At 34.3% G+C, this 20,209-nt stretch overlaps 3 protein-coding genes across 3 annotated transcripts; all 3 read right to left on the bottom strand.

Moving 5' to 3' along the window:
• Positions 1-6,175: 6,175 nt before the first annotated feature.
• On the bottom strand, positions 6,176-7,527 carry LOC140983757 (transcription factor bHLH92). Its single transcript, XM_073450886.1, has 3 exons — positions 7,189-7,527; positions 6,429-6,722; positions 6,176-6,240 (listed from the first exon to the last, which is right to left on the bottom strand). The coding sequence occupies exons 1-3, from the start codon at positions 7,510-7,512 to the stop codon at positions 6,184-6,186; spliced, it is 675 nt and encodes a 224-aa protein (XP_073306987.1). The 5' UTR covers positions 7,513-7,527; the 3' UTR covers positions 6,176-6,183.
• Positions 7,528-8,611: 1,084 nt separating this feature from the next.
• LOC140984375 (CRM-domain containing factor CFM3A, chloroplastic/mitochondrial) lies at positions 8,612-13,355 on the bottom strand. Its single transcript, XM_073451749.1, has 9 exons — positions 12,299-13,355; positions 10,876-11,353; positions 10,675-10,805; positions 10,045-10,395; positions 9,736-9,892; positions 9,360-9,652; positions 9,218-9,277; positions 9,005-9,094; positions 8,612-8,868 (listed from the first exon to the last, which is right to left on the bottom strand). The coding sequence occupies exons 1-9, from the start codon at positions 13,199-13,201 to the stop codon at positions 8,692-8,694; spliced, it is 2,640 nt and encodes an 879-aa protein (XP_073307850.1). The 5' UTR covers positions 13,202-13,355; the 3' UTR covers positions 8,612-8,691.
• A 1,215-nt stretch (positions 13,356-14,570) lies between these two features.
• Positions 14,571-18,655, bottom strand: LOC140984922 (magnesium transporter MRS2-I-like). Its single transcript, XM_073452618.1, has 11 exons — positions 18,152-18,655; positions 17,815-17,844; positions 17,126-17,276; positions 16,915-17,036; positions 16,467-16,541; positions 15,799-16,023; positions 15,679-15,723; positions 15,326-15,370; positions 15,211-15,240; positions 15,022-15,141; positions 14,571-14,930 (listed from the first exon to the last, which is right to left on the bottom strand). Exons 1-11 carry the CDS (start codon positions 18,407-18,409, stop codon positions 14,844-14,846), a joined length of 1,188 nt encoding a protein of 395 aa, XP_073308719.1. The 5' UTR covers positions 18,410-18,655; the 3' UTR covers positions 14,571-14,843.
• Between the last annotated feature and the right edge of the window lie 1,554 nt (positions 18,656-20,209).

The following is a 20,209-nucleotide window of genomic DNA, read 5'->3' on the forward strand; positions in this document are numbered from 1 at the left end:
GATAGTGGTACAACGCACACTATCCTCCGAGATAAAAGATATTTCTTGGAACTAAAACCAACAAAAACAACGGTGAATACAATATCAGGTCCTGTAGACTTGATTAAAGGATGTGGTAAAGCACAATTTTTGTTACCTAATGGTACAAAATTTTTGATCAATGATGCTTTATATTCACCACAATCGAAAAGAAATTTGTTGAGTTTTAATGATATATATTCCCATGGGTATGATACTCAAACAATGAATGAAGGGAATGAGAAATATATGTGTCTTACCACATATAAATCAGGAAAGAAATATGTGATTGAAAAACTACCAATGCTCCCTACTGGATTGCATTATACACATATACGTCCCATTGAATCAAACATGGTAATTGATAATTCTTCAATATTAACCAATTGGCATGATCGATTAGGACATCCTGGTTCAACAATGATGCGAAGAATTATAGAAAATACACATGGTCATCCATTGAAAGACCAGAAGATCTTTCAGAATAATAAGTTTCAATGTAAAGCATGTTCTCTTGGAAAACTTATTATAAGACCATCACCAGCCAAAATCCAAACTGAATCACCAATGTTTCTTGAACGTATTCAGGGTGATATTTGTGGACCAATCCATCCACCATGTGGACCATTCAGATACTTTATGGTATTGATTGATGCCTCCAGCAGATGGTCACATGTATGTTTATTGTCAACTCGAAATGTTGCATTTGCAAGATTACTTGCTCAAATAATAAAATTGAGGAATCAATTTCCCGATTATACAATCAAGAAAATTAGACTTGATAATGCTGGTGAATTTACTTCCCAGACTTTCAATGATTATTGTATGTCTATGGGAATCATTGTTGAGCATCCTGTTGCTCATGTACATACTCAAAATGGATTGGCTGAATCATTGATTAAACGTCTGCAAATGATTGCTAGACCAATGATTATGAAAACAAAGCTCCCTATTTCTATATGGGGACATGCAATTTTACATGCCGCTGCATTAATTCGCATCAGACCAAGTGCATATCATAAATACTCCCCATTGCAGCTTGCATTTGGTAAAGAACCAAACATTTCTCATCTGAGAATTTTTGGATGTATGGTGTATGTGCCTATTGCACCACCTCAACGAAAGAAAATGGGACCTCAAAGAAAGATTGGTATTTATATCGGTTATGATAGTCCATCAATCATTCGATATCTTGAATCTCAGACAGACGACGTGTTCACAGCACGTTTTGCTGATTGTCATTTAAATGAGGAAATCTTCCCAATGTTAGGGGGAGACAAGAAACATACCGAAAAAGAAATTACATGGTATGTATCATCATTGTTACATCTGGATCCAAGAACACAACAATGTGAAAAAGATGTACAGCAAATTGTGCACTTGCAAAGAATAGCAAATCAAATACCAGATGCATTTGCAGACACAAAAAGGGTAACTAAATCATATATACATGCTGCAAATGCCCCTGCTCGAATTGAAATTCCGAAGAAACAAATTGAAGATAGTCATGATGTCATTAAACGCCTGAAGCGTGGAAGACCAGTTGGTTCCAAGGATAAAAATCCTCGAAAAAGAAAATTAATAGAGAAACACAATGATCACAAAATAGAGAATGATGTTCCTGAAGAAACACATAATGATAACAAAATAGAGAATGATGTTCCTGAAGAAACACATGATGATGAAAATGTTCTGTCAGAACCACAAACTGACGAGAATCATGAAATCTCTATTAATTATATTAATACTGAAAAAATATGGAACCGAAAAGATATAGAAAAAATTGATGATATATTTTCTTCTAATATGGCAATCGACATCATAAATGATAATGAAGATCATGAATCAAAATCTTTTGGTGAATGTAAAAATGGCAGGATTGGATAAAATGGAAAGAAGCCATCCAGGTTGAATTGGATTCGCTAAATAAACGTAATGTTTTTGGACCTATAGTCCTTACACCTGAAGGTGTAAAACCTGTTGGATACAAATGGGTCTTTATTCGAAAGCGAAATGAGAAAAAGGAATAGTAAGATATAAAGCTCGACTTGTTGCACAAAGTTATTCTCAAAGGTCTGGAATTGATTATGAAGAAACGTATTCTCCCGTAATGGATACAATTACGTTCCGGTATTTGATTAGCTTGGCGGTATCTGAAAATTTAAAAATGCGTTTTATGGATGTTGTTACAGCCTACTTATATGGATCACTTGATAGTAATATATATATATGAAAATCCCTGAAGGATTTAAGATGCCTGAAGCACAAAGTTCAAAACCCAGAGAATGTTATTCTGTGAAATTACTAAGATCATTATATGGGTTGAAGCAATCCGGCAGAATGTGGTATAATAGGCTAAGTGATCACTTGATGAAAAAGGGATATGTAAATAATTCAATATGCCCTTGTGTTTTCATTAAGAAAACAACATCCGGATGCGTAATTATTGCTGTATATGTTGATGATTTAAACATCATTGGAACAAATAAGGAAATTCAAGAAGTTGTGTCATACTTGAAAGAAGAATTTGAAATGAAGGATCTTGGAAAAACCAAGTATTGTCTGGGTTTACAAATTGAACAAAAAGAATGTGGAATATTTGTTCACCAGACAAATTATACAGAAAAGATCCTTAAACGTTTTAATATGGACAAATCAAATCCTTTAAGTACTCCAATGGTTGTTAGATCATTAAACATAGAAAAGGATCCATTCCGTCCATGTGAAGATGATGAAGATATTCTTGGTCCAGAAGTACCATATCTAAGTGCTATCGGTGCCCTTATGTATCTTACAAATTGTACAAGGCCTGATATATCTTTTGCCGTAAATTTATTGGCAAGATTTAGCACATATCCAACAAAGAGACATTGGAACGGAATTAAACATATATTCCGTTATCTACGAGGAACGACAGACTTGGGACTTTTGTATTCAAAAGATGCTAATCCAAGTATAATTGGTTATGCCGATGCTGGATACTTATCTGATCCACACAAAGCACGTTCTCAAACTGGATATGTATTTACTCGTGGAGGCACTGCAATTTCTTGGCGTTCACAGAAACAAACACTTGTAACAACTTCATCAAATCATGCCGAGATTATTGCACTACATGAAGCAAGCCGTGAATGTGTGTGGTTAAAATCAATGACTCAACATATCCAAATCTCATGCGGATTATCATTCGACGAGAAGCCTGTGATACTATATGAAGATAATGCTGCATGTGTTGCTCAAATGAAAGAAGGATACATAAAAAGCGACAGAACTAAACATATTCCTCCTAAGTTCTTCGCATTCACCAAGGAGCTTGAGAAGAATAAATGTATTGATGTTCGTCACATTCAATCAAGTGAAAACTCATCAGATCTCTTCACAAAGGCACTTCCTACGACAATATTCAGAAAGCACATATATAATATTGGGATGCGCAATCTACGAAATTTGTGAAGAATTGTTCGTGTCAACATGAGGGGGAGTTTACGTGACTGCACTCTTTTTCCCTTACTATGGTTTTTATCTCAATGGGTTTTTCCTAGTAAGGTTTTTAACGAGGCAGTATAAAAACACGTAATGAAGACAATCATTATGATCATCATCACAAGGAGGAGTGTTGAAAAATTATTTAAAAATGTGAAAAATATTTGTGTTGAAAATGTGAATGTTGAATGTTGAAAATTAGGTAAAATTAGGTGTTGAATATTGAAAATTAGTGTGTGATGATGTAGGTAATGATGTATTTTATTTTTGGATTATTTGTAAAAATTTTCTATAAATAGATTTCTCATTTGTGAAGAAAATCACAATTGAGTTGAGAGAAAAATACTATAAAGTGTGTAGTGTGATAATTTTGAGAGTTTGAGATTTTTACTTTTTACCGTAAATTTTTACTTTTTCACACCACAACAAACAATCTCGTATAAAAACAAATAATATATAGGTAAAAAACATATGAGACTCACTTTCGTCAAAACTTGAACATATAAAAACACAATATTTCCTCAAAACTTTATCATATAAAAGTACCATTTTTCTCACCCCATTTTTTCGAAACTAACACATTAAATTTTCTAAAAATACACTTAATAAACAATCAACTTTTCATCAACATTCCTCTACTAAAATCCTCAAACTTTTATTTATGAAACATGACTCAAAATTTTTTATCAGTCATCAATTATGGTCGTCTGATCAAATATACAAAGATCCAGGTTTTCCAGAGCAGCACCGATCAGATAACCTATATCCAAAGCCAGTAATGATGGCAGAGCAGCACCTACTTGAAAGTCAATGCTCTTTGTGGTAGCGGGGGTAGAATTCGGAAGGCTGGCCGGGGTTGTGTCCTGTAGAGCGGACGAAGGCGGCTCCATGACCGAGGGCTTGCGTGAACGTCATAACTTCAACACAAGTCATTCAAAAATATTTGAAATTTTTTATTCATCCAAATCGTATATGGGCTGTCCCAAAATCAAGTTTTCTTAAAAAATTTACTCACTCACTCGCCATTCATCCAAATATATCTTTATTTTGTAAATTCTTCGTAAAATATGTAATGACCGAGAAACTCTTTTTTCTTTTGAAAAATTTATACTCACTTTCCGGAAAAAATTCTTTCGCCCTTTCATTCTTTTTTTAAAAAATTTAATAATTATCAATGCTCACTCATATCGAGAAAAATCTTACATAGAAATATTTTATGTTTTAAACCAACTCTTGCACTGCTCACCTCTTCTCCTTTTTATGTGATTTGTTTTCTTTAAAAAAATTTTACAAACGTGTGCACATAGTACTCAAAAGAAGAATTCGTACCCATGAATGCATATGATGTGTTTGGTTCCATGGATTTCTTGGAATTTGGAATTAAAAATCCCATTTTAAGTGTGTGATAGAATAAAATATTAAAACGAAATTGGTCTTTGGTGGTATTTTATATAACTAAATGAAATTCTAGCAAAAATGAAAGGATTTTCATGAGATTTGATTTGTATAGAACAAATAATTTTTATTTTTTTTTGTAATTTTTAAAAATTATAAAATATCATTTTCTAAAAAATCAATACATTTAATTCACACATAATTTATCACAAAATTGAAAAATATTTTGAATTATTTTAAAAATTATTTCCTTTTCTTATGGACCTCGATTATTTTTTTTAAAGCTGAAAACTAATTTATCATAGTTCGGTGACTTTATTTCAATTTTATTTGCATGAACTTTTCCATTATTAAAAAATTTATTTAATAAAAAAATAATTTTTTTTCTTGCGTCTATAAACCATTTTTCTTGTGTATCGTATATAAACAATATATGCATATTAAGTGTTGGGATTTAAAAATAATAAGTAAAACAATTATTTAAATATCAAATAATATTCATTTTAATTATCAAATCCAATTCTTAAATAAAATTTGTCAAACACCACAATGAAATTCTAAATCAGATTCTAATTCCAAATCTCCTTTTTAATTTTTCTAAACACAGTGATACACACAGAATATCAATCTCCAAAGGACTCAAAATGAACCATCAAAATTATCCGGAACAACAAATGACAAAATATTAATCATCAATCGACAATATCATAAGTTAAAAAATGTCAAAAGTACAAAAGTAAATACACAATTAAGATTCTTATTCATGCTTATATAGATATTAGATAGAATTTAATAGATATGACCACAATTTAAAACTATCGATTAGAAGGTTCTAAAAATGTCGCCCCTTAATTTGTAGGCTGGGTTCCGACTAGTCGATTCGGATGAAGGGGTAACCGGGTTACAGTTCTGGGCCGGCCCAGGTTCCATTCATGTGCAAAGAAAAGAAAAGAAATCAGAAAAGCAACAATTTGGTAAGTTGAAAATGATTGAAAGATAAAGTTTTGATGTTAATCAATTAAACTAATACAAATAATCCACAAGTCGCTGCAACTAAAATATTATTGAAAACAATAAAATCGACGGAAAATTGGACTTCAGTCCCCAGCCGTCGTTTTTTTTGTGTTCAGTCCTTGGGCACTTTTTTAATACCACATTTCCACATGAAGTGTACCACATTTTGTATGATATAGTACCATAATTTTATGGATATGGAGTGAACCCAAAAAAATATTTTGATTGGGGATTTTTCACCAACTTCCCCTAAAATCCACTTCTATGAAATTCCTACTCCACTTGAAATAAATTTCTTCGCACTTCCCTTTCCACATCCGCTGCTTTCATCTGTCAAATCCAACCCAATAATTACACCACTTGTTCACAACGCGTCTCAGAAACTTATAATTATAGATATAATTCCAAGATGTTCTAAAAAAGGTATTACACAATATTCCAAGATAATTATTTATTATTATTTCATATATCTGACAAAAATATATATAATAGATGACATCAAGGATCAAACACAGTACCTTTGTTTCAACCTCCAGCACTGCAGAAAACTGACGTTGGGAAAAATAAGAGCGTATGGCTGTTGCCGTAGAATTAGTATATTTCAAAGATTTAACAACTCCCAACATGGAATCAATCCCAGAAACTGGATTCCCAACTTGTAATTGTATCTCAGCCTTTTCTAATGTTACCTCATTTTCCCTTGCACCCAAAATGATCTCTACCTCATTGTTTCTCCGCTCCAACTCTCCCTTTTCATCTTGCAGCTCTTTGATTTTCTTGATCGTCATTTCGAGTATCGATTTCTGATCACTCTGTGATTGAAAAAAACGCTATACAGTTGATGCAGCTGAATTAATACGTACGTTGATATAAATTAGCTGGTTCTGATGATCATTTTCATATTTTGATATATAATGTCACCTCAATATATCATATATATACACTATCTCGATATCTCTGTGAACTCGAACACCTATAACTTGAAGTTGTAATCACAAGCTCTTTATAGGCCTGGTCAACATTTCAATTTGAAATGTAGGCCTCTGCACTGCATTTTTACACTTCAGAGGCCTATATTTCGAATTCAAATGTTGACCAGGCTCATTTTCAAAATTTCCCCCTCTCCATGGCCTAGTCCATGCAGCTACCGAACTACGTACGAGAGTGAACTTGGATGCATGAGAGAAAAGCTGGACTTTATTTAATTAGAAAATCAGAAAATTGTTGTGTGTGTGTGTGTAAGCATGCGTTTGTAGGCAATAATTGATGCAATCTAACCTTAGTTCCTGGTGGCAACAACTCATGCTTAGCTCCATAAAATCGCTTGTGCGTCTCCCTTCTTAACCTCTCACCGATCACATGCTTCTTCCCTCTCCCTCTATCCATTTCTCCAGAAGTATTCCCCGTTCGCACCTGAGTAGTCCAATTCTTCTTCAAGAACTGAATCATCCTTTTGTTTACATTTCCGCGAGTCGATCCATTCGCATCGGTCTTCGATAGGGGTTCATTTGTGTAGCTTAAAAAAGCACTCTTGTTGTTCATGCTGAGTACCTCTTGAAGCCATAACGTACTGCCTGGAGAGAGGTGCAAGAACTCGTCCATGGTGGCTAATTCTCTTTTCTTCATTTTCATATTTTTAACGGCTATTTTGAAGTGTCTGGGGCAAGGGATTTTCTCGTAGAAGGGATTGGCTTGTGTCCATATTGTGCTGTGTGGACCTTTCTCGCAATAAACGTGTCCACCCGATTGCCCAAATTATTTCGTGGTTATTTTTTTTTCAAAACGCAAAGTAAATTTAGACACTCAGCTGCGTCTACTACTTTAGAGTACAGTTATTTTATATTGTTAAATTTCATTTCTTTTTTGCAATTTAGATATTTTTTCATCGTTTTTGTTGATGTGACACACTATACAGGTTAGCGAGACGTCAAAAAAATGCTTAAAATTTTAAAATAAGATAAAAATAGTAGACTGGCCGGTTAGCTGCCCAAAGAAATACGAACGCCGGGGACGAGTAAGAACTACATAAATATGTTCACGAGTAAGAACAAATGTTTGACTTGAAATGATAGAATTCATGACACAGCGTTAATTTTATAAACGTGACACTGCACACGTCACATGTATTCTGTAATCTTGGTTATATTTCAATAAATTTATTATTTATTATTTATAATTTTAAAAAATCAAATTATCTGTATTACTGTATATAACATAAATTATGCACACATGGAATGGATTACTAGTATAAATTTAACTATGTAATTGTGAAATGAATTCTATATAGGAAACAATAAGTTTAGACTCATATATTATTTGAAGAACAAAATCTAATGTATTCAAATCAAAAAATTAAATGATATTTTCTTTTGTAACGTATATACGTAGTAAAAATCTATTTCATATGTTAATTATTATTTTTTTTTTTGAAGATCATATGTTAATTATTATTTAATATAAATATATAATGTATACAAACTCTATAAGCTTTCAAATTATGCTGAATAGTAACTGCTGAAGTGGTGTTAATTGTGGAACCAAAGTCGGAAAATTTGTGAGGAATCAGGGATTGTAATGATATTTGGCCACTAACAAAGACAAATTATGAGAAGTTTAGGGAAAATATTTTCTGTCCATATCTATGTTTGATATACAAGAACATGTTTAAGTTCTGTACAATAATGACAAAACAAGAATGTAGTCAAGATGGAAATCAAGATTTCTTAGGTAAATTCTACAAAACTAGCTTCACTGATGTTTATGGCATATTTCTCTGCGGCACTAAGTGTGACTGATGCTTTTCTGTCCATACATCTCTTCAGATTCTGTCTCTGAATCCTCTTCGAAATCATATGGGAAACTTGTTTCCGCACAGGCATTGGGATCGGGATCATTAGTTTCATCTAATACATCGTTCACGCCGTCGTAGATGCCGAGGTCAGTGCCATCTCCTTCCACCTGATTAAAAAGGATTGAAGAGAAGGGAAGGAATAAGAGAATCGTATTTTTGGAGCAAAAGTTGAACATCATTCCCACAAGATGGTGATCAACAACTTTTCGTAATTTTGTAATGGAAATGACGTTAAACACAAACCTCACTGTCCTCATTTTCTGTAGAGTAAGCAGAGTCGAGTTTATTGTACAGTTCTTCATCTCCCTTGTCTTTCACGGCGGCCATTTGTTCCTATAGTTGCAAGATAATGATTCTATTAACGTTTCCCAAAGGAAAAGCAAATACGGGTTTAAAAATGTACAAAAAATATAATACACTAGACAGTAGCATGAGCCGTAATAGGAAAAGCTGTACCAGTTCACTTCTCAGCTGGTTTACTCGTGTTTGCACCGTTGAAACATGGTTCATGAGGGCCTGCAAATGAACAGTATAAGCTGAAGCGTAAGTTACCTTTTTTGAGCTGCCAGTACATAAAATTACAAAATGCATGTGGTACCTGGTGCCTTTGAAGTTCAATTGACCGGGCCAATGCTTTTCGCTTTGTTAAGAGATTCTTGGGCCTTAGCAATGAGGGCCTTTTATAATCCCGACCTCGAAAAACAATTACCGCATAGCCCTTTGATATTTTGTCCACCGAGACCAACACGCCACCACTCTCAGCTTCTAGTGCAAGTGCAATTCTCTTAACCTCCTCAACTTTTGGGGCCTTCACAATGAGCTTGACCAATTCTCGATATTTCCAGTGCAAGTGCATATTCTCCACAGTACCACCAAAAACTCCACGCCTACCTGAAGAAAATAGTGTGCGAGTCTGTGACAACAAATTTACTAACTCAAAAAATAACTTTGGAAAACAATACGGATCTTTTTACCGAGAAGTAAAAATGCTTTCATCCTCAAACCAAGTTTCCTAAACATAAACCTCTCCTCATCACTAAGGCTTTCTGGATCTCGTGGAGGATCTGCGGGATTTAAAGATTCCTCTACCTTGTAGACGGCTCTTTCAGCCTTTGTTAGCTTTCTCTCAGCCTGGTCGGAGAAATTTATCAAATTGGCATACATAGATGAGAGGTATGAATAACATGATAACCTAGTAATGTTTTGTATTGATTGCTAAGTATGATGCGTAAAACAGTGGAAAGGAGGCGGAATTTATACGGTTTTAAATTTATGAAACTCACAAAATCAAGCTTCTTCTCCAGCTTTTTAACAAGGTTGGCATGCCTTAACAATTCTGCTTCTCTCATCACTTTTGCCTTGTTATCATCATCCAATCGCTTTCCCCATCTAGAATCTGCCTCTAAAGTTTCTTTGAGTGTACCTGCAGTTCCAACTTCATTAGGTTCTCTCAAAACTGGAGAAACTAAGGATAATGCTCTAAACCGAGCTTGTTCTTCTTCATCTTGTAAAGTCTTCGCCAATCTCTCCTGTTCCAGCAATGCTTCGGCAACATCTGGTGACAAAAAATTCTTCCCTCTATAAAATACCAGGAAGTCCTTGTTTCTTGACAGTAGCATGCCACCGGTTAATCTCTGCATCAAGTTAATATTGAGTATATTCTAATATTGAAGTTCATGAATTATGTCAGTGCTTATGGTGAATCAAATATTGGAGAGCATATCTTCAATCACAAAAAGCAGAAGACAATCAATTCATTTCAGTTGAATATTCTTGCATTACAAGTGATATACCATCACATTCTTGGGAATTACACTCCCATATACTAACCACCTTCACTACTCTTTATTGATGGTTTCACTCAATGAGTTTAATTTCAATGTTAAGGTCTCAAAATGAGCATCGCGTGTTACCTTGAGATCTTCAGCCATTCTTTCACTTGTTGTTAGCTGGACTCCCCGTTTTAATGCAATTTTTGCAATTGAACTCCGTTCCCATAACTTTATCATGGCTACAGCCAACCCTTGAAGTTGCCTGCCTCTTCCTGAAGATGCCAACCATTATGCAAAGGTTCCTGCTCACAAAATGTCCTGTTTATAAGAAAAGTTGCATACCTAGTGCAAAATGTGGTGGCAGAACTCTGGCAAGCCTTCGTAGAGCGGTTCCTTCCTTCGTTCCAACGGTCGATCTCACACCATAAGGGAGTAATCTAAAGGGAGGCTGAAAACCAGGAATAACTCCTGGAAGTAAATCAGCATCAATGGGTAGTGGACCTTCTCCTGGCCAATCAGTATATCTTGGACCAAGGCAATCTAATAGTTCCTCAACTTCGTCTTCATATTTCATCACAGATGGTGCTTCAGTGCTTTTATCCACCGTGTCACCGCCAACTGATTCTTGTGGACCATCAGTGTGGCCCGAAGGATCAAATTTGGAAGAATCCTGACCAGCCTTATCAGAAGAAGCAGTATAAATTTCATTTTTAGTGAAAATTCTTTTCTTTAGCTTCAGTGTAGGATCTTCATAAGTTACGCCTCTGTAAATAGACACGGAACTGCCGGATCTCCAAATAACCAGTCCACCAGTTTTTCGCTGAACCAAAAAAAAACAATACACCATCAACAACTTCACAGCAAGAGCTTGAATACTTTGACACTTCAAATTTGTAACACAAGTGAAAATTAGCTTCCTTAAATATCTGGTAAAATTAGTTTGACGCTTGAATCTATAAAACGAGTGAAAATTAGTTTCCTTTAAAATCTGGTAAAATTAGTTTGACACTTAAAATTTGTAACACAAGTGAATACTTTGACACTTGAAATTTGTAATCGATAATCAGTAGAATGATTATAAGTCTTGTCATCTTGAATACTTTGACACTTGAAATTTGTAACACGAGTTAAAATTAGTTTCCTTAAAAATCTGGTGCATTAGAGATACAAATATACGCACCAGCAAAAGCAGCTACAAGGGCTTTACGAATGCTCGCTGATGGTCTTAGCGGGTTTCTAGCAGCAAAGGATGCTAAAGTGAACTTATCATTAGAAGAAACTACACCTTTGCCCCTTGAAACTCAACTAAAAAGGTATAACAGTACTAGGGGGCAAATGGCATCAATTAATGTCACGAATAATGATCTGCATTTTTCGGCTCTGAGAACACCTAATAACCTCAGACGAAGAAAATTTCACAAGTTCTCCACTTCAGAATAGTAATTATTGCAAAGGCCTAAGCTCCTGCATTCTAACAAATTATTTGCTGAATTACACATAGAGGTTATTAAATTAAAACCCTAACAATATAATTCTATTAACTCTCCATATTTTCGAACAAATTATTGGCAGAATTCTCTGACGTGGATATATATCGGATCAACAACCTATGATAACCATCACTCTCTATCCTCTTCACAACTCTTCCATGAACTCATGGAAAAATGCATAGAGACAACAGAAAACATTAAATTTTCCGCAACAAATAAAAGAAGAAGAAGAATTTATGTTACGCAACACTGCCAAAGTTTCACAAGAAAGTCACCTCCAGAATCTCATGAATCCGCTTCATGTTTAATGCCGGTGCTCCCTCAATTTTCAATCTGACAATCTCAGATGTTCTCCATTTATCATGAATCATCTCCACAACCTCTTGTGTAACCCCTGCGCCGCCAATCCTTGTTTTGTTTTTTATTCGAAGAGCTAAATTCTTCAACCTCCTGAGCTCCGACTCGGGAAGTGTTAATTCCGCCAAGCTCCTGCTCTTCCGGCTATCCAGACTCGGTTTCTCATCATCCACTACATTTTTCTCCCATGGAAATCTTACCTTCCCATTACCACTTTTAACCAAGTTTTTATCCCCAAAAGGATAATCCTTGGAAAATCCACCTCTTGTATTCGGCATTAGGCCTTCCTCAATATAAAATATGTCGTCCATAGACCCTTTCTCAACCACTCTCCCAACGTTCCCATCCTTCTCACTGACATCATCCATGTAACCGAATTTTTTCAACTTTTCAACAATCCTCTCCATAGTACTACCACCAGTACTAGTACTTGTACTTTCTTCGGAATCCGAAATTTCTCCCCTAATCTTGTAATCCAATACTGACTGAGGCCTTTTTTGCCAATTTGGTTTCTGGGCTTCATTCCATTTATCCAACCAAGAATTTTTAGGCGAAACGTGTCTATCTCTTACTGTGTGTGGACTGCCATTCTTAATCTTCGGCGAAAGGTTGGATCTTTTTGGTGGGCTTCCCCGTGAATTGGGGTCTGAGTTGAAGGTATCATTGGTTGCACAAAAAGATCGTTTCTTGAATGGAATGGAGGAACTATATCTGATGAACTGTAAGGTTGTTCTGAAATGGAGTTTGCAAACTGAGCTCTGTAATGAATCCATATATAGGGCTTTTCTAGGATAAATTTGATAGCTTGAGGTGATAGCCATATTCAAATTCCTGCAACACTGAAATTGTACAAGTAGGAATGATTGCAAATGGAAATATGGAAAACAAGTCTCCGGCTGCGGCGGCCAGAATACGAGTTCAGTAGCCCTCTGCCGGGACCCTGAAAAATCTACGAACAATTGATATGTGAAGGATAAGAATATTTCTGTACACTGAAATTATTTAATTATTTTTTTAAAAAAAATCTATTTAATTTAAGGTTAATCACTCAAACAAGAGAATGAGATATGTATGAAATATAACTAAAAAAAATTTGTAGGGATCGTGTGTTAGTTAATTTTATGAGATAAATTTCTTATTCGATTTGAACCATAAAAATTATTATTTTTTAAGACACAGAAACTCATATGAAATGATTTAATGAGTCATTTTTGTGTAATAAATATCTTATTTGAGTCACTCTTATGTCAAAAATACTAGAGTAGGTTTCTTGTGAGACGGTCTCACGAATCTTTATATGTGAGACAGGTCAGACCAACCGATATTCACCATAAAAGTAATACTCTTAGCATAAAAAATAATACTTTTTCATGAATGACCCAAATAAGAGATTTGTTTCACAAAATACGATCCGTGATACCGTCTCACACAAATTTTTGCCAAAGTATTATTTTTTATTATAAATATGAGTAGAATCGACTCTTCTCACGAATAAAGATCAGTAAAACCGTCTTACAAAAGAATTATTATTTTTAGAATATGTATTTTATGAGACGGTCTCACAATCTATTTATTTGAAACAGATCAACATCATCTATATTTAAAATAATATTTTTAATATAAAATATAATATTTTTCATGAATATGAATAAATATTTCACAAAGTTAAAATTAATTTTTATACATTGTCCCGTCAGAAACATGTTCGTTATTCACTACATTCAATATTTTGTTTTCTGTGGGATGACTTTCGATATTTGTACACACTTTATGATTGTACCAATCAAATCAATTGAATATTATTTTATATCATTATATCACATAATCATGTTAAAAGCATCATTAATTAATTTAATTTGTCGCCGCTAGAAATTACTTAAAAAATACTTTTTCAAAAAAATATTATTTAACAACATTCAAAGTCATAAAATAATATGATTTAATTAATTTTTGCTAACGTTTGATATATATCACTAATTTAATAACATAAACGATAATATTTCACATTAATAATTTTTAGCATAAATAGTGTGTGCAGTAATTATTATGATTCATACACAGTACATTAGCATGCAATAATAAGATTGTAAACAATACATATGTTGGAAAAAATTTAATATTTATAATTAATTTTCCAAATTTAAGAATTTAAAAGGAAATTAAAATCAATGTTTACCTAACTAAGTCCTGTAAACAAACATTTCAAGTGGCTGCACAATTGAAGAATGCAAATGCAAGAATTCAAGCCTAACCAGTTCAAAATACACTATTTTCTAATAAATTGCGAAAATAACCAGATTGTCGGCACACGTCTGACTAGTGAGATGGCTACTTGTTGAGCATTTCATGAAATAAGAATCTTGAACTTTTGTTTATTTAGTACGAGCATCCAAAAATGGTATGGAAACTTTAGAACAACTTGTTCAAAAGTTGATAGATAAATATAGCTATAGCATCCTCGAATCAAGATCCAACAAGTCCTTTGGCGCGAGCATTAGCGACTATTAGCACGAAGATTGCCGCACAAAATGCCCCTGAGACCATAACAACCTGAAAGAATGAACCAGATCGTTGAAGCGTCCAATAGGAAATACAAAAATGGATAGTTGCAAAAAAAAAAAAAAAAGTAAAATTCACGTACCCATTTGAACATAAAACCGTGATCTTCATTCCATGTATAAGGTATGTTCATACCAAATATTCCGGCAACGAGTGAATAAATGGATAGACATACAGTTCCGGAGCTGAGAAAGAGCTCCAACTGCAGCCAAGAAAATAAATTTAAATTGGCAAGAACAAGATAATTACATAAAAGTCGCATGAGACAGACCTGAATGAGCTGATTCCGGTGATTGTCAAGCTGGAATGAAAAGGCGTATATTTGGATTTAGATCACTACGAAAACAAAGTACTTGTGAAATACCAATTTTTGTTTTATACTTTACCTGAATATTGATGTAATCTTCTGTGTTATCGATATATTCACGCAGCTGCAAATATTATAGCAGGGAAGGCATCAAAATAATGAGACAATATAAGTGGACAGAATAATATATAACACAAACTATATAGAGAAGGCCTATGCTACTGGTGATGGTACGCTTTTACCAAAGACTAGATGTTCTCAGTTCCATTCAAAACAAAAATGGAGAAAAAATAACATTTTCAAACTAAGCACAGATATCTCTTTCAAGTAACCTTGATGCCAATGCAATTATATGCATGCATTTGAACAAGATTGAATTCTGGACTTTGAATATACATATCTAACTTTTTAAAATTAATGTAATTGACAGACCGTGGTCAATTTGTTGAATGTTCCATCAATTTGCATGAAGTAAGCCTGCAATATAAGTGACAACTCTTCATTAAACAACTTCATAAAAATCATCTGTAAAATGAGCAGAATTAATACTACCTCAAGCAACATCTCAAGCTCCTCAACATCATTTTCGTCTCCTCGAACAGTTGCGATACTGGCCCTACTAGCTCGGGATATCTTGGAGCCTATGGTAGGTGATGCAAGGAACCAACTTGCAGCTCCTGAGCCACTCACAGGTGATGCAACAGCCAACTTTCTAGACAAGTAAAGATCTGCCATGTCATCATCATCGTCCAAAAGCTGTTCTAGCTCATCTCTCACCTGCATGAAAGCTGTAAGATTAAACTGGAACTAACGAACAATGTAAGTGAACTCTTCATATGAAACGAAAAGTGACTGTAAAAGAAGCACTAACAAACATCGCACAGAGTTTCATGGGATCCATATTTGGCAGCCTTTAAACTACCCAGTATGACGGTGTCAAATTAATTGTTAGATCGCATCAAATACTAGCAAAACTTGGATGAACTATTCTAAGTAACATCAAGAACTTAAAAATTCTGTAGGTACTAGGAACTCATGTAACATAAATCTATACAGAGGAAAATGAAGTACAAACCCATATAAGTGCCCGAGAATTCTGGCAATGATTAACCGGTTGGATTATGTGCATTAAATAATCAAGATTTGTACAGAACAACTTCAAAAATGAGAAGGATTGCATAATGGATTTGTTTAGCAGTCACTAAAAACTGGAGCCCCACCTTTTGTACACGAGCTGTCAACCTTGTCATTTGACTCTTTAGCTTACGCACTCGATCTAAATTACGGCTACTAATCTGCAAACGAGTAGGGTAACACATGAAATCAATAACACCAGAAGTTCATTACAACACAAAGAAAGACAACAGAGGAGACAATTAATCCAGTTCTCGGAATGCACATATGATTACAAATAAATGGCAAAGAGGAAGATATTATGTTAGGAGTAAAGCAGCTTTTGATTCGGTCAGTCACCTAGCAAATGGAATGCATCCCACAAGTTCCTCCAATGCCAGATACATTATTTTCAGAGCAAGAAGTCGAATGATGATGTAAATGCAGAAAATAAATAATTTTGTTATCAGGCATATAATCAGACCACTAACAATCCCCGACTGGATTCTGTTTAGATCAAAACAACAAGTTCATGAGAAACCAAAATAAATGTACCTTTGATGTGAGCATATCTAAAGCCGGGTAAACAGCACTCTCCAATTCTATCGTACGGGCAGCCAGGAAACTGCAAATTGCTTCCAATGTAACCTCAAGAGCCCGAAACTCAAATGGAGAGTCTGCGGTACGGAGTCATTACTCAACCATCATAGGTACAATAAATAATATACTTCTTCAAAGAAAGGCAAAAAAATTATATAAGATATACCATCTTCTTCACCCGTTTCAACATCATGATGCACAGTCAAATTGTTCCGATCTCCATTACCATCCCGAATTGTATATAATGATTTCAGTCGCCTTCGAAGATCCTCAACTATAGGAACAACGTTCTCATCCAATGGGTCGCGAAGCAACACCTAACCAGTAACCAATAGCAAACTCAACATCAGCCTGCACCAACAAGTACACCTCAAACAATATGCCCTCAAAATATTTTTCCAAATATTTGTTAACAAGAGAGAACCACTTCGTTATTTCATCTTGGGAATGTTATAATTACATTAGAGTCACTGTATTTGAAGTATTGGGCCACAAGAACGAAGACTCGAATGTCTTGCCAGTTCAATAGAAGTATCATTCATTGTTTAAACGCAACTCTAAAGTCAAAATCCAATTTCACTTGGATAATGAAAGTCCAAAACTCCTTAGCTACCTCAGTATCAGCATATTTTACCATACCAAACAATATTCACAAAATAAACATCAAGATATATATAATCTGGCAAGGATCATTTGTGAAAGAGTTCAGCAGTGATAAGCAACAAATTGTAGCCAAGTCATTTACGCCAACTCCCGCAAGAAATTCTTACTCTTCGGAAACCTTGTTTAATTGAAGAACAGTAAAGAAAGGACTAAGGGTAAAAAATCATTTCAAAAGACGAATTAATAGCTCACCTCTTCTGCTGTGATGATGGCCTTGATATGCTGTATTCAAACAGAAGTAAACAAATAAGTACATACAAAACTAACATCCAAAATACGTATCTTGAATGAAACTATTTTCAAACAGACGCAGCAAATATCACAAACCATAAACACAATTTGCCACAATATCGAATTTTTGTTTAAAAACTAGATCTTTAACACAGATACACGGTCAAAAATTACCTTTCCTCCAAATCAATAAATCCGGACTTAATGAACAAGTTACAATCAGAGCAAAAGGGCCTTCAATTATTTAATTCAAGCACGAAAACGGTCGGTAAAAGTTTTTTGCAAAATGAAATTAAACCTCAAGATTGAGAACAATGGCTCTCTCACGGCCGAGAATTGTGGAAGGGTAAGACAAGAGAGGGTCGAGAATGCGGAGATCACGCGCGTGTATCTGCACGCGATGCATGATCGCGTACTTATCGATATCCAACACCGTTTCTCCACCCGTAGAATCCATTAAAATCCAGCTACGTGCCCCGGCTCCTTTCTTCTTCAACCCGCCGACGGCATTCGGAGGCTCCACCGGTACAACGTGGCTGAATTCCTGACCCACCATTGTTCTCAATAACCATTAGAGGAAAAAAACAATTTCTTGGCTTTATCTTTGCCAAATTAATGCGTACGCAACTGCACTTTTTGTATGATTCGGGTATTCGCGAATTTCTTCCTACTTTTCCAGGGGAGAAGAACCCTAGAGAGAGGTTGCGAACGCACAGATTACATGTTGTGTATGAAAGCTTTGTACGTATGTTTGAAAGGAGAAGGAAAAGGAGGCGAGCGGCGGAGTTCTAGCTTAATCTTAATACATGGATTCTAAACTCATTAATTTAAAATATATTTTCTTCTTTAGAACTAAAATAATTCATTATATATTTATATATTATTTTTTTACGCATAAATTTCAAGTTAATTCAATTATTATATCATTTAAAATATATTTTATTTTATATTATTAATATACAAAAAAATTAAATATAAATTTAAAATTTCATCTATTATTTCATTATATATTCTATTTTATATTATTAATATACAAAAAAAATTAAATATTTTATTTCATTATAAATAATAAAATTAATCGAAATTTATAAATTTAAAGTTCATCGAACCAAATATAAAATAATTATTAATAATAAAAACAAAGTTTTTAAATTAAATAATAAAAAACAAATAAATATATCAAAATATCATATATACTAATAAATGATGTACATGCATGCATGTGTTATTATTATTTTTAATTTTATTGAATAATATTAAATAATTAATACTAAATTATTTTTAATTTAAAAAAGTTATTCGATTTACAAGAGAAGTTTTGTTTAGAGTCAGGTCTAAGTTCAATCGGATCCGGTGGGTTAGGTTCGAATAAAACTCGGCTCTTCACTGTAACCATCATATGCGGTTACGGGCTGGGCTGAGTCCGGTTAAGCCCATTTTTTTTTAAAAAAAAAATTTAAAAATAATTTAAAAAAAAGCCTTGCGACATATTTGAGTCGGGTGAACCTTCCTCCCTTATCTTCACTCTCGAGGTCGGTGCAGGAATATTCGGATCACTACCCAATAACACTTCCCACGTGTCACCCTTCCTTCCTCTTTAAACCCCTACTTATTTAAACAAAGAACCCCACAAGCCCAGTGACCAAAATCAAAACAAAGTAGTCACTGCAAATTACTCGTGGAGAACATATACACACCTATACACATACATCAACTATAGTATCTTGTTGCTTTTCTCATATAAGTACTGAGTTTTTTTTTGTTTGAGAATTTAAGAAAGAAAGAAAGAAAAAGAAATGGGTGCTTTGGATCATCTTTCCAACATGTTTGACTGCGCCGACGGTCATTCCAAGTACTATAAGAAACGCTAACAGCTTCATGTCGGCTCACAAAAAAAGCCAAAAATACTATTTTTTTCAATACCAACCCGACAGGTCGAGGGATTTTATATCCTAAACAAGTAACCGACCCACATAAGGTCATTTACGGTCACGGTTCTGGGTAAAACCGTTGACCCGGTTAACCGAACCGTTAACCATGGGTCAGGTCAGGTCAGGTTCTGGTGCGGGCCCAACACGAACTAGGGCCAGATCTAGTTCAAGGCTACTGAATCCGACGGAGAATATGATACCCTATTCGAATGGAGGAAAGTATAGAAGTAATTTTTTATCTTATTAATAAATGTGTAATTGGGTATGAGGATAGATGTTGTCTTAAAAAATCCTACATATATATATCCGACACGTATAGCCGATTATGTATATATATTGATGATTTTTTGGTTATGGTGTTGAGAATATGTTTTTGTTGAATGATATTTGTTTGATGAAATGAAGAAAATTATTAGTATAAAATC

The sequence above is a fragment of the Primulina huaijiensis genome, chromosome 9, assembly GCF_012295235.1.
Source record: "Primulina huaijiensis isolate GDHJ02 chromosome 9, ASM1229523v2, whole genome shotgun sequence".
In the NCBI taxonomy this organism is placed as follows: Eukaryota; Viridiplantae; Streptophyta; class Magnoliopsida; order Lamiales; family Gesneriaceae; genus Primulina; species Primulina huaijiensis.